This window comes from Tyto alba, unplaced genomic scaffold (assembly GCF_018691265.1).
Source record: "Tyto alba isolate M040663 unplaced genomic scaffold, T.alba_DEE_v4.0 Super-Scaffold_2, whole genome shotgun sequence".
NCBI classification, from domain to species: Eukaryota; Metazoa; Chordata; class Aves; order Strigiformes; family Tytonidae; genus Tyto; species Tyto alba.
Genome location: NW_024881282.1, coordinates 30,903,300 through 30,918,362, shown reverse-complemented (window position 1 = coordinate 30,918,362; position 15,063 = coordinate 30,903,300). Strand labels below are relative to the sequence as shown.

The following is a 15,063-nucleotide window of genomic DNA, read 5'->3' as shown; positions in this document are numbered from 1 at the left end:
TCTAAACTAAAATAAGCATTCCACATCAGAGATCAGTCCTTTAATTCACTGTGCCAATAAAAGTCTGTCAACACTGCAGACTGTAAATGAACGTAGATGTAGTAGAGCTATCTTTAAGTGACCTAGGATACCACAAACATACTAATTTAACCTGTTCCTCAAGCAAAACATTGGCCTGTTGAGTGCTTGCACTTTGAGACTGCAGGCAAGTCAGCAAGTCAACTCTGTGACAAATGCCTTCCTACTCCCTTTTTCCTTTCTAGCTGTTTCCAACATTTTGAAGCTAGTATTGTTTGATTGCAGGCTGCTTCCTGAAGCTGCTTCCTTCAACTGCCTGTTGAACCCAGTGGGAATCTTTCCACTGATTTTAACTGGAGCAAGACCAGGCCCTAAATATATAGTGGTAGAATCCCTAGACTTACGAACTGAACAGCTGTCTCTGCCTTTCCGAAGGAAAAGAGGGAAAGTTATTCCTGCAGCTGTTTTCCCCTAAGTGCCTTCGCTCTAAACTGTAACAGGACTGGAGGGAAGGGGAGAAGGTGGAATTTTAATAACCCATTAAAAAGGAGCATGGGCCACTGCTCAGCAGCTCTTTCAGTTCTACTCAAGCAGGGTCACTGCTGCCAGGCTCAGACAGCCCTAAGGGCACGGGAAAAGTCGTCTTCTTGTTTTCACATCTCATTCACAGAATGGATAACGAGGGGGAGGGAGGAATCAGCTTTTGGGTTAATTAGCACCATGAACAGACAGCTGCATTGTCATTAAAAGTTCAAGAAGTCATCAGGGTCATCACTGAACTGCAAGATGTACACACATGCACACGAGGCACACGTCTAAGCCTGGATTTTTAGCAGCCTTGCTCAGCTCTGATTTTCCACTAGCCCAAGGGAAACACTCTGAGTCAAGAACACTGAACTGTTGTAGCTCTGAGGAGAAGGCAGAAGCACAAAGGCACTCCCGCTAAATACCAGTTGTTCATCCCCTTGGAACTGCTTAATTTCACACTTAATATACCAGCTAAGACTAGTTATACGTCTTTTTTCCCCTGATAAAAATCAGGTGTGGCTTACCAATGTATAGTTTCATATCCACTACTAATATTCTGTGGGATAAGCAAAAACCCAGTTAACAAAACCAGGCTATTGGTGCACACTGTTTCCTGCCACAAGCAAGGAAGCTGAGGAAGTGCAAGTGTGTATTAGCAAATCCAGAAATGAGCATGTATGAATAATAATGAAAAGACAAAACCTCTAAAATGACAAGGACTGCTATTAATAAGATTTGGAGCAGTGCTAGCCTCAGAGTCACAAGTTGGCTTAAAAACAAAAACAACAAATTATCCAACTATGCAAAACAGCCACAAATGACGTTCTCATTGCCACAGTTTGAAGTATCATTTTGTGGTAAGGGATTTTAGTGAAAACACACCAAGACAAGTAAGGATTCCCCTGTCACCTTCCAAACAGGGCAGGGAAGAAATACAGCCTTGAATAGTTGAAGCTTTACTATTTTCACAGAAAATAGACTGGCGTTGCCTAGTCCTGCCAGCTGTAGCTTTGCTGTCAATACATTCTAAAACCAAAATGGTGCTGAAACCCACTATCATTATAGTGAAATCTCACCAAAAGGTAGTTTTCCTTTTCTGGGTGAAAGGAACACAAATCCTGCTTGCTCTTGATACTAAGTTGGCAGACAGACATGTAGCTAGCTCATGAGTGTATAGTTCCATCCAGTGCTTGGTCTTTGCCAAGGGAAATTACTCTGGGAATAAAGAAACAAGATCTTTTTTTAAATTTTAACCATTATAGCTCTGTTGATTCCAGTGTACACCGGTTCTCCACATTACTGAATTTCAGTATGTTTATGACAATACAGCTGTTGCAGCAACTCTAGTGGAGCTGTTCTTATGAGGAAAAAATAGAATAAAAATATATAGTCCAAAATTCCGTGGGGAAACAGCATGCATCAGCATTTTGGTTCTAATTGCCCAAGTTAAGATAGCTGCTGAGAGCTCTGTTGGATTTCACCAGAGAAGGAAGTCCAAGTGGGCTAAGCAGCTTCTCTTAGAAAACTCCTCTGAATTCGTTCTCTCCTATTCAGGACTCTGGTTATTTTTTGGAACTAAAACTGCCTCTTCCATATTTTTCTCCAGTATAAGCTGGTGATGCTGTCTCAAAGCACAACCACAATAATATTTCAGTAGTAACTTTGGTCGATCTTTCTTTGCTGGCCCACATATATATTGAGGAATATATGCTGGAAGGAACCCTGCCATGTGCTGACCTTATAATGGCTTGATGTACAAATACAGAGCCTGAACAAAAATGTGAGCCCCCAGGTGTGCCAAGACAACTGTCACCCTAGCATCCTGTTCTGTTCGCTCTCCTGTCCTGCCAAAAAGGCAGCCTAGTCAGGATGTGTGTAGGCAATGTTGCCAAATTCAGAAGAGGGGAGCTTTGAACAGCACAAAGGACAAAGTTTACGTCAATGGCCCAAGCTGCCATACTTCGTAACGGACAAACAGGAAAATAGTTTCTGAGACAGGAGAGAAAGAAAGACCCAGCGCTTTCCTTTACCCTAACTCTTCCAACAGCCATTAGTACCAGAGGAAAGAGGAAATCAGTATGAGAGAAGGGCATTCAGAAAAAAACATGGGATCTTACACTGACAGGAAGGAACCTATTGGCTTGAAAACTTTCCGGTACTAGTGAAAGCTTTGTTTCCCATCCAGTCAAATACACAGGTGCTGTCTGTTTCTTTTAATCTACACTATTTCTTCAACCAATTTAAACATGGTACTGGAATAAAGGGCAGTAAGGACCTGCTTCCCACTTTGTTTCCTGTTTTTTCAAAGCATCAGTCTGTTGGAAAGGACAAGTCTCCTTGGGACCAAGCTGGCAGTGCTACTCCAGCAGGCTCCTGCTAAATCACCCAACACAGAGGGATGTAGGGCTCTAACACAAGGATTTATTAATCCTAGCCTTATAGTCCTGTAATTATTTGGTGTCAGAAGAATCCTCAGAACAAAATATGAGTAAATACGTTATTCCCATCCTGTTGGCCTCCCAGTCAAACAGAAAAAGAGCAAACCAGAATATGCTGGGAAACTCAAGAGATAGCTACAATTTAGAATGCACGTGGGAGGTAGATTAGACATTCATACTGATAATAAAAATAGACTCCAGAGTTAAAATAACAAATGCCTTTAAAGAGTTTTGGAAGAAACTTAAAACTGCAGGGTTTGAATCAATGTTGAACTACAAGAAATTAGGATGACAGCCACAGAAGAGGGCTATGGGAAAGTCAGACTAGTGCACATCAGGCTTCTGGGAGGTGTATTTTATCAGCATTAGAATGAATGCCAGCCTAGCTGGATGATGCGTATGACTCACTATCACAGGTTCTGCTGCAGGGTGCTTGTTCCAAAGTAAAGGTGTTAAAGGCAACATACTGATAAGGGTCATTGGTTATTTGCCACCAGGTCTAGTTGAGCTTCTCTCTGAATGGATAATATTCCATTGAAACCTCCCTGTGATAATTTGGGGTCTCTTAAAGTGCCACCTAGGAGTTGTCTGATATTGCAGAATCCTCTATTTCTGTGCTTCTTTGTAAAGCTGCAAACCGCTACACAGTGGGGGAAAAGCAGGACAGCTGCTTAATGCTATTGAAAATATACTGTGTGTAGAGAAGATGCAAACAGACTTATTGAAGTCTCTTTTTTTTATCTTGATCCTCTAAGGAAATAACCAACTAAATCCTTAATCCCCCACCCCCTTGGGAAAATAAAATAAAATAAAAAAAAAAAAAAAAAAAAAAGAAGGGACGGGTGCTGCTCTTCATATTTAGAGAAGTAAAACAAAGGACTTAACTGATCCTGCCCTTACCCCCAGTGCAATCCTTTGCAATACTGAGGCTCTTGCACAGGAACTGCTGATCTTGTCTTCCCACGCTTCTCTGCGTTTGTGATTTTTGCCCTGTAGGATGCTAAGGGAGGGCCCTGTATTTTGTGGCTATTGAAGTACTGTACATGATGGCTATTTAAGTGCCCCAGGGGTCACTCTGCCGTTTTATTTCCTCTTGGACTGATCTTCTGGACCAGTGCATTTAAAGTATTCATTATTGCAAGTGCTATATTTTTCCATGCAGTGTGATCCCTCAACTAGTGTCTCCTGTTCCTTCCTAAACCTCTTTTCCCCACACCTCTTACCCCAAATACCAGAAATTTTTCAGCTTTTAGCTCTTCGCCATATGTAGGATATTATTTATTGAAGGAAATTATTTACTTAGAAACAGGCCCATGTATCCTAGTCCAGAGGTGAGTATGATAAACAAGGAGAATCTTTCACTCTTAAAGGACTCCCTCCATTTTCCCAGGAAAATTTAAAGCAGGGGACCCAGCAACCTCACACTTCACAAGAGCTGGTCTAAAGGCTGTTTCATTCTGTCACCCCAATCCCCTTTACTCTGCAGTGTGCACTTCTCTAGACCTATGAAAGGCAGGCAGCATATTTATAGCAGTGTCAGAAGAGGCAGGAAGTAGGAAATTGGGGTGGGTGTTTGGAAAGTGTATAAAGGGCTTGGAACAGTGGGGCCACCCTGGAACTCCTTCCCCCAGAAGAACGTGGAGCTGAAGAAGTGTCTGGGGAATAGCTGGTTTTCTAGAGATATCCTCTGGCTCTCTCCTCCTCTACCTGTTGCCTTTCCAACACCAGGCATTTCCTGCCTTTCAAAGTCAAGTGGGAAGTTTTCCATTCTGTGGTTTTTCCTGTCTTGGTACAAGCAAGCACATTTTTTCCCTTATATTTTAACTGTTTGGAGACCAACACCAAAACTTGCTCACTAGGGGGAGAGCTTCCTATTTACAGCTGATCCAAGAAATTTGAGAGGGCTGATTAAACATTAGAGGGGCAAGATTTTTGCTTGTTCATGCAGTCACTGAGCATGAGAGACTGAACTTGTTGTCTGAGCAAATGCTCCAGTGCTCTTCTATAGAAAATTAACAGACTAACATGATGCCAGAAGGCCTCTCTGCAAGCTGCACTGCAGTAACACCCAATATTGAGGGAAACATAGAGAAAAGGAAACAGATGTTTAAGTCCCCATACTGTTATTACAATACAACATGAGGGAGTTAAAATTCATGTCCTTCAGTCCAGGCCAGCAGGAGCTTGGTTCACTTTGAACATGGCCCTGTGGAACAGAAGTACTCTTGTTTCCTATGTGCTGTTGTGGGATTATTTTTTTTTTTTTTTAATGAACCACCAGGGAGCAAGAAGTAATAATGTTACCTTCATGCTGTTGCACCTGGTGTAGCCATTACTATTTGTGCAAGCACTGTGCTAATCTGATGCAATTTATATCTGCTTTGCTGAAGTACCAGTGATCATACAGGCCAGCAGAAACTTGGGCCTTTCCATATCAAAGTCAAGGAATTAAGAAGGGAAAAGTCTATGGGGTCTCTTTTTCATTCTTGAGCTCTTTCACGTACCTTTCTTTACCTCCCCAATAAATGAGTTCTAAACTCTCAAGAACCAGCAGGATTACAATGCTCTGACACTTTAACAACAGATGGGTAACTAACGAAGATTGTGGATTTTTTTATTAGAGTGTGTATTTTTGTCCAGAATAAGTAACAAATATGTTCTGAACAACGATATCTCTGCCATTTGCAGACTTTCCTTTTATCTCCTGACTGCAGCAATCAGGTTACTACATCATGTATATCTAAAGTACCTTTAGACAACGTTACATTTGGCTTAATTTCACTTGCTCCTCGTGCTACACAATCTGCATCATTTTCCAGCTAAAATGTATTTTCCTTATAACTCACCTGGCGAAAATAAAAGGAGCCCAAGCCTTGGGCACGCACGTCCATGCGGCTTGCACTTCTTGAAGGCACTTTGTGTTCATCTGAATGGAGGAAGACACAGCTTGGCTTGAGTCCAGACAGCGTGAAGTGTGTGTGCTCTGTCCACAGCCAGTCTACCCAGACAGGTTTTTTCAAAGCCTAAGCCTTGATTGCCAGTCAAGAATGAACATGTTACAGGCTGTTAAGAGATCAATCAGTAGACCATCAGGTTGTTTTATGTGGGTTCTCCTGTTTATGTGTTCCCTGAAGCCACAGTACTCAATTCACTCTCCTGGATGGATTAGATCCCCGTTGGGCATGCCTCGCATAGTCTCAGATGGGGTGGCCTATCATGTGTCACTGCTAATAATTCTTAGCTTGACCAGCCTATATCTAGTTCTTCATCAATGCTTCCATGCAGCATCTCCTCCTTCTCTCCTCCTTATACTCAGAGACTAATCTTTGAAGGGCTTTTGACACTCCGACAGCTCCTAAATTCCTTCTCCCGTTACAAGTTTCCCATTGAGCCTATTGCCATGACCATCCTCTTCCCCCACCTGTAACAGACAGAAGTTTTCAGCTCACTGACACAGACCACTAGCTCCCCACTAGCACAACCCAAGACCTTATCCCTGAGTTGACAGTGGGCTCCCTGACATTTTCCCCAAACACTGCTCTCTGCCGGTTCTTGGCACATTTTAGTCCCAGGAGGGACATCTCAATCACCTCCCTTCTTCCCAAAATAAGAATGACATTCTACATCTGAGGCAAACCATAGCTGATATTTGATGAGGTTTGATGTTATTTTTTGCACATGCGTGTGTCTTATTTAACTTGAGTTTTATTGTCTGTATACTGTTTCTAAGGGCTGAAATTGCCCTTTGGAAAGATCTTATATAAACACTAGCAGGAATTTGGACTATTCATAGTCAACATTTATTTTAGCAGCACGCAACTCAAGAGACTTCTATCTTGTTTCCAAAAGACTTCCAGAATCCTTCCTAGCTGGCAGCAACATTGAATAAATAAAATAATCAGGGTTGTGTAGAACTTCTTGCATTTTTATGTTATTAGACACTGTCAGTTAATGCACTAAATCTTCACTCTGGTCACTCAAGGGAACTACTTCACATTACAGTAGAAAGTCACCTTTTTCTCAACAATAGTTTTAAGCTCTCTAGTGTTTATAACATTCCTCTTAGAAACCTGAAACCACCAAGTCAAATCCAACCCTGATACAAGATGGTGAAATACTGCTGAGACCAGTGGCACCACACCTGCTTTACACAAGTTATGAGGCTGGTCCAGTATTCCCTTTCCATATTGTTAACTGGGAGAAATTTTAGATGTAGTACAAGAGGGTGTAAATCCATCTAACCCACCTTGGTCTCATTTACCTCAGGCCCAGCACCAGTCTGATACTTTCAAATAGCAGAAATTTAAAATTCACTGGCTTACATTCTTTTCCTCAACTTATTGCAAAGCAAATCCCATTTAACCCTAATTTTCAATAAGAACCTAGCCCACTGTGGGCAAATAGCATTGGTAGCAGAATCACCGATGGGCAGAGCACCAATAACTCTGGCATGCTCTTTCAGGTGTCTGCTCTAGAGGAAGAGCTCTGGGTTTTAATAAAGCCCTAGCAGTGTGCCTCCCTCCTCTGTGCCCCAAGTACTTAAACACAGAGGGTTACCAAAGAGGTTGACCTTCAGCTCTGCTATCTGCAACAAGTGTTCAGTGCCACAAAGCTGAGGAAGAGTTAAGACAGCCTTCCAAAAGTTCCAAATGTTGTCAGCTGCTCTGACCAACCTTGTCTCAGAGAAGTCTATGTAAGGTGTAGTTACCTTAAAGAGCAGTAACAGTCCACTAAAGCTACAGCAGTAAAATTTCAAGTCTCACACGTGAAGATTCTGCAGAAGTTTAGACGAACTACAGTAAGCCTTTAAATTTAATCAGCTCTGCATTTGCTTAACTAATTGGTGCCTGAAGGTCCAATTTTCCTCTCTATCTTTTACACTACTATCATTTCACCGGTATAATTTAAGTTGCTTACAATTTATAACATCATGTGAATCATACCCTGAAAGTCTAAAGCAATAAACAGTGAATCAGAGCAAAAGCTTCTTCATCTTGAACACACACACACACACACAAAAAAAAAAAAAAAATGTAATTAAAAGGAAATTCAACCACATGTACTGCAGACATTATTAGGACTTAAATTAGTCCCTCATCTTAGTCTGGTTCAGAGCTGGCAAGCACAGAGTGCCTGGCCTTGCCTGCTAACTCAAACCAAGCTATCCTCTCAGGTTTACTAGCTCTTATGAACTTCCAGGGAGCATCTGGTGGAAGTTTCATTTAATGACCTCCTGCCCAGACCAAACAGGCTCCTTTCTTCAGTGATGCATACTTGGTTGGGCTACATAACAACACCACATGGTACTGGAGTGGTGAGGAAAAAGAAATACGACTTCAGACAACACTGTTACAGCGATAAACTAAGTTTTTATCTTAATAGCTTTAACATCCAATTAAGGCCAAGGTGACTCACTGAGCGCTCCTACCAAAGATTCTTGGTCCCACCCACCACGACTGTCAGTGGGATTACGCATGAGTAGAGATCCATTTCATCAGATGCCAATCCAGTTGCCATATCTAAGAGACTCTGAAAGGGCAGGACTAATTGTATTTAGTGTCTTGGAAAATGTGAGGTCCACTGATGAAGATGAGAATGAATGTGTGACTTTATGCCACTTCTCTTATGGTCAAACTGTCAAATCTGTTCATGCTGAAAGACAGACACGAACAAAGCAGGCCCTTCCCAACCCCAGATGAAAATTTTTGCTAAGCTACAAAATGCTAGTACTGCGTAATGCTGTACATAACTATGTTCCCACCAGCCCACTTCTCCCCAGAAACGTTAGAGGAGCAGTTGGCAGGTGGAGAGTTCTCAAGAACAGGTGGGCAATCAGTGAAAACAAGAATGCAAGAAATGTCTACATAAAGCAAGAAGCTCTAAGGCTCAGGGTTAGAACATCTGGCTCTCCACTGCCTCAGAGGTCTTGCTGAAGTTACTTCCTGCAGGAAATCTGGAGTAAGCATGTGCAATAGTAACAAGATACCAAAGGAGCCTTATATAACGTTCTGCACTACATCTTCCAAACAATAATTTCCACGTTTTTCTTTTCAATACATACATTTGGAGAAGTAACAAACTCCAGATCCCACAAGGTGATCTCTCTGCTGTGGACTTTAATTGCAAATAACCAACAAAAACAACAAATAAGCAACTTCTATTTCCACTTCTATTAAATAGGACAATTCAGTTTAGAATGGCTATCTTTCTGTCAAAAGACATGACTAGGCACAAGGAACACCCTCTTTCACCACAGTTTTTACCATGGACATTGAAATTCCATAAAAGTTAAAATAATCTCCTCAATTTCTTCTCATGTAAAATGGAATTCAGAGTACTTTGGGGTTTGTTGGGCTGTTTTAGTTTTTTTTTTTTTTTTTTAAATGCTTTGCAGGACACTTCTCAGATTTCCTGCTTCTAAAATGCCTCAAAGGGAAGTCCAGTCTAAAAATGAAACCACATCATTACTTCCTCGACAGAAGTCTGATTCCAAAGTAGATACAACATCTCTGCAAGCATTATCATGACATGTAACCCAAAAATTTGTTTTAAATTCATCTCAACTCAAAAGATTGGTATAATAATTAATTGGAGCTGGTTTATTTTAACTTTTAATTTAATTTGGTAGACCTTACTTGTCTGCCTTAAAGACTAAGAGCACATGTGACCTCACTACAGAGTCTATGTCAAGGCAAAGAATGCACATTCAAAATCTCATGTACGATCAAGTTGTTCTGAATATCTCTTTTAGCTTATTAGTGAGAAGGTGGAACGATAATTCAAGAAAACCAGTGAAAGAAAAAGGGCAGGTTTGCAATTAGGTGCTTAGACTTTGGGCCAAAGAAATTCATAAGCTTCTTCCTCCTCTGCTGTTTCTTGCTCTTCTCCTACCACAATCTCAGTTGAAGGGAGGCCGGCCACTGCAGGCATCATGAATGCAGTGCTACAGGAGTGGCATGATGGAGGAATGAATGGCTTCCTCGGCATCAAGGGACTTTAAGAGCCTCCTTCCTTCACCTCCCCAAAGCTTGGTAACTCCAACTCACCAAGTGTGAGGTTATTTAGAATGGAGAGGGGCACTACCCACCAACATCCTTGCTAAAATAGGTATTTCTTACCCCAAGACAAACTATAGAAAGGAATGCTATTTTGAGCTCCTTTGAACTTAGGTAAGAGACAGCTAGTAGTGCCATAGCTCTTTTCTGAAGTATATGCACAAGATGAAAGTGAGATAGGTATGGAGTAGACAGAGGACCTTCTTTATCACTTGTAGACTGATCTGTCAAAATCCAGCCTGCAATTTCACATATTTTTCTCTTTTTTTTTTTTTATTTTTTTATTTTGAAGGGGAGGTGGGGCAGAGGGGGACAAGCAGGAGGTGTTTTTCCAAACCTGTAAATGCAACATTCAGCAGCCAAGCTCAAAAGTTCCTGCTGCTCCTGCAAAAAAAAAGGACAAACAAGCCCTTTTCATGTCAGCTATGTCCAGCTGGAAATGTCACAGCTTTGTCACAATGGAACAAAGCATGCCTGGTGTCTGTTCTTTCAAAAGGTCTCTTAATTCAAACAAAAGAAAAATATTCACATCTGGAAGGGGTCATAGGCAGGGGGCGGGAGTGAAGGAAGCAAAGTTCAGATGGCAAGTCATAGCAGTTGCTGTTTGTCTTGCTGTTTGTCTAATTATTGTACTGCCTGTTCTGGCACTTATCGATCTAGTTAAAGAAAGAAAGCCAAGAGTTAAAACAGCAATTTTATTATTGATTAACCTCAGAGGGCCAGATGAGACACACCTCTTCACTTTTGCTCCATTCATCATGCTGGAACACTTGAGCTGAGTGAAAAGACTCCTTGTGATCACTCTGGCAATAGTTCCTCTTTTTTTCCCACCCTCCTTTTCTTAATAAAGAAAAAAAAAAATATTGTTGTGTATGGAGTCCAAGCCTCCTTTAGAAGACCACAGCCTTTGCTTTCAGAGGATGTACATATTGAAATCCTGCCCTTTCCAGTGGGTTTATCTGACCATCTGTTTCTGCAGAGATTAAAACCTCATAATGACTGCAGAGTTGAGAGGCCGCATCAGAACTGAGCCACAGGAAGATCAAAAATTAAATGCCTAGGGAGATCAGATTAAAGGAAAAGAGAGTAGGACTTCACTGGCTAGGCATGAAGGGCCAACATAAGAGTTTGCATTACACTCCCAAATTAAAAGTTTTCTCCTTCAAAATTCAGTGTTCCTGAAGATGAAAACTCCATCCTAGGTTGCCACCTAGCTAGTTAATTTCTTGTATTGTTTTAGGAGCTATTTTAAAAAGCTCTTTTGCTCCAGTCCTTACTGCATTGACTCCTCCCTTTTGAGCTGGTATTTTGTCAGGAGTTTCAAGAGCGATAAAAACTTGCTGCCAAGTCCCTTTCTTCCCCACAATGTGTTTTATAACCCAGCGTGTAGTTTAGTCTGTCTAAACACTGCACTAGTACACTGCCATCAGTTTCCATGGAGATGATTAACTCCTCCAGAGCCAGAAAGCTTTGGTGTGTTTTTTGCCTTTTCAGCACATGAAGAACATGACAGCATTTACTAAAATCAGCCTGCAGAAACATCACATTTTCCAGACAGTTCTAGCAAATGTAAGGATTTGCTTTTGCTTCCGTCCATCACACAGAGCTGCGGTCTTAACCAAACCTGCATTTAAGTCATCTACTAGAATGAGCTGCTCTTTCCCCTTCTGTTTCTCCTCTATTGCATTGCTGTGATGTCTGAAGGCTTGACAGACCCACCGACATCAACTTTTTGAACTACTATGTCTCAGATCAAAGCCAAGGCATGCGATATAATGAAGAGTCCAGAGGAAAGAAAGGAGAGATAAAGGAGATGACTTTGAACTCAAGCAGAAATCAGAGTAGAAAACAGAAAACCTTTGTGCCCTAAAGTTTAGGAGCACCTTTACCATACTCCTAGACACTTACACATCTAGCAAAAATACACTGTCAGTGTGTATTCACAAACAAAAAATTAACATCATTTGAAGAAGTGGAATTAAACTGAAAACTACCCTTAATCTGATATAACATGACCTAATAAGAGCAAGAAAGTAGACTTTCTCCCAAAATGCAGCTAATGAAGGCCACATGCTGTCATCAGCTTTAGCTGTAGAAAAATGGTTTCCCTGTCTCACAGAAAGGACGATCTCCCTGGCATTTGCCACTTAGGTGGCACGCTTGTTAATCTCAACTATGAAAATGGAAACAAAACTTTGAATATCGCAGTTTCTTGGAAAAACTCCCCAGTATAAAACTATTTTATAAATATTTTCCAGACTATCATCACTGAAGCAAACTGTAAGCTTCCCAGCACTTTTAACATGTAATGCTTTTTTTGGCATTCAAGAGCAGATACACTATAAAAACTAGACATGAATAACCAGGCATAACTGAAGTTTCTGTAGAAGAATTAAAGGCAAGAGAGATATTTTTTTTGCCAGTAAGCTTGGCTAACTTGAAAGAGCCACTGGCATGGTTCATAGCAATGGGTGTTCTGCTGCAGCAAGAACTATCTTCTTTCTATTTGACTTCCAGAGCAGTTGCCAGGAGGTTTTCTTTGCAGACTCAGCTTGGAGTCAGTACTGTGTGGGTACCAGCAGTGCAAAGTCCCCCAGCTCCTTTTACACTGTGCTACTAAGACAACCTACAGAGGTTCAAGGCTTCACTCTTGAGTCCACTCACAACTGCAGAAGTGGCAGCCTGTACTTACTGTTAGGTGGACATGTGTCCAGTATTAACTCAAAGGACACCACTAATTGATTTCACGTGCTTTGTCACAGGACACTTACCAAGCAGCAACTGTACTTGGTTAACCACCCTCGGCTACAAACAAACCAAAGAACTTGAGACCAGAGTCTCCATTACCTCCTCCTCAGACATTCTGGGTGTTCCCCTTGTCCCCTGTCTAAAGTTAGTGAAGACCCCTAGGGATGCTAAAACCCACAGTGGAGAACATCAGCCAGGATCCCGTGAAAGTGTTCCAACTTTCCAAAAAGCACGCACGTTTGCGCACCTCCCACAGCTGCAAAGATCACAACGTCCCACGCAGGAGTGGAGGCACTCATTCGTTACCTGGTTCTCCAGCCCTTCCCGAAGTTACCGGCACAGCACCCCAACCCGATGGGAGCTGCACCTTCTGCCACCGACCAGCACGGGCTTGAGAGAACTTGTCCTAATCCTGCCTCCTACTACTTGTCACCAGGTTGCGGAGGAAATTTCAGCTCCAATTGCGTTTTTGTCTTGCTGTAGGAAACAAGCCACTCTAACTGATTTCTTTAAAGTTCTTCTCGGAGAGGCTGCCCGCTGTGGGACAGGGCCTGATGCCGCAGCACGCCTTGTCCCCCCCCACCCTTCAGGAGGGCAGGGCGGGGGTCTGCCACCACACACCTCTCCTCTTAATAACCCAGGCATACGCAGCAGCTACTGAGCCAGAACCTATCTCGAAAGGTCAGGTCACCCCTCGCCGGTTTAAGCCACCCCACCACTGTTTCCACTGGGTGCCTCGTAGGACAAAGGCTTTACCGGTGGCGACAGCCCGACTGCTGCACGCACCCCCTCGGGGTCCCACGGAACTTTCTAGACAGGCGGGCTTCGCAGCAGAGGGGCTGGCGCCGCCTCCCCACGCGAGGAGCCTCGGCTCCCCCCTCAGGGAGCCCTCCCAGCCCCGGCGGGGCCGCTTCACCCCGGGCGGCTGAGGGGCGAGGAGGCACCGCCGGCCCGCGGCACTTACCGATGTCGGAGTTGCAGAAAGCGTCCTGCGGGTGGATGGGGACGCAAGTGCAAGCCTCCACCACCAAGTCCCGCAGCCTCCAGCTGCAGAGGAGCACGACGAGGAAGCTCAGCCACGCCGTCATGTTGCGCCCCCTCCTCTAACACACACACGCGCACACACACACAGACCCCGCACCCCTCGAAGGTGGCTCCTCGCTTCTGCGGAGCAGGAGGGGCAGCCGCTGTTGCGTTCGCCTGACTTTCTTCTAGCTTCCTAACAGCCGGCGCGCCGCCGCTGCCTGCCTGCCTGCCTGCCTGCCTCCTCGCACTGCCCCTCTCTGGCGCTAGCCCGGGCAGCGCGCAGCCTTCGCTCGGCGGGACGGCGCGCAGCCTGAAGGGCACGGCGGGTCCGCGGCTGAACCAGCGGCCGAGGGGGTACGGCGCGGCGCCGATGCCCAGCGACGCGGGGCCGAGCTGCGCTGCGCTCCCACTGCCCCGCGGCGGGCCGGTGCGCGAAGTTATAGCCCCGATCAGCGCCCTCTCGGGCTCCGGGGGCGCCGCCGCCCCCGGCCAATGGGAGCCCCGCATTACCTCATCGGCGGGAGCGGCCAGCGGGGCGGGGCGGGGCCGGGCCGCCGCTTCAGCGCCATATACGGAATAGTGCGGGGAGCGCCGCGCGCGGGCGGGCGGCCGTTGGGCGCCCCGCGGCCGTTGGGCGCAGGGAGCCGGCCGCCCTGAGGCGAGGTTCCCGTCCCCAGCCTCCGTCCCCTCTCGTTCCCGCCGGGGAGGTTCAGGCTCTTATAAAACTAGTTGTGCTTCTGAGGTATCGGCCAGGATCCGTCCCGCGGCTGCCAGTGCGCGGACGGCTCTGGCCCCGGCCCTGAGAAGTCGTGTGTGTCGTGTCCCCTTCCCCTCTGCCACCCCAGTCAGTCAGGACCTGCCTCCCCTCGGCCGCCCCGCTCTTCACCTCAGGGTGTGAAGAGGCACCCGGAAAACACAAGCGGGGTCGGTTGTTCGCTTGGAAAGCCTGGGCTGTTTCCCTCGAAACCATCTCGCCTGTGTGCAAGCTGCTCTTAACCTGGAGGAGGTGAAAGAGTATTCCAAAGGGCCTTCAGAAAGCCATCAGAAAACGCAAAACGAGTGCGGGGTGTTGCTTCTTTCACTCTTTCAATAGGCAGTGAAAGGAGGATGGAGGAGAAGAAAGACAAGACCTAGCTGAATTTCATCCTGCGGTTTTTAGTCCTCCTCAAACGCTCCTCCGGTCACCCCACCACCACCCCCATCACTTGCCCTTCTCAGGGCTTTCATTCAGAAAGGGGTCATAAACTGCT

The 15,063-nt window shown here is 44.6% G+C and overlaps 2 protein-coding genes across 2 annotated transcripts in view; one reads left to right on the top strand and one right to left on the bottom strand.

Annotated features, from left to right (window-relative positions):
• The window catches only part of TIMP3 (TIMP metallopeptidase inhibitor 3), a 40,878-nt gene extending 26,584 nt beyond the window's left edge, over window positions 1-14,294 (bottom strand). The window contains exon 1 of the mRNA XM_033004425.2: window positions 13,752-14,294. Coding sequence (XP_032860316.2) covers window positions 13,752-13,875 — 124 coding nt within the window. The 5' untranslated portion in view covers window positions 13,876-14,294. The remainder of the gene's footprint in view (window positions 1-13,751) is intronic.
• The window catches only part of SYN3 (synapsin III), a 203,184-nt gene that overhangs the window by 94,053 nt on the left and 94,068 nt on the right, over window positions 1-15,063 (top strand). The gene's annotated exons all lie outside the window — the stretch shown is intronic.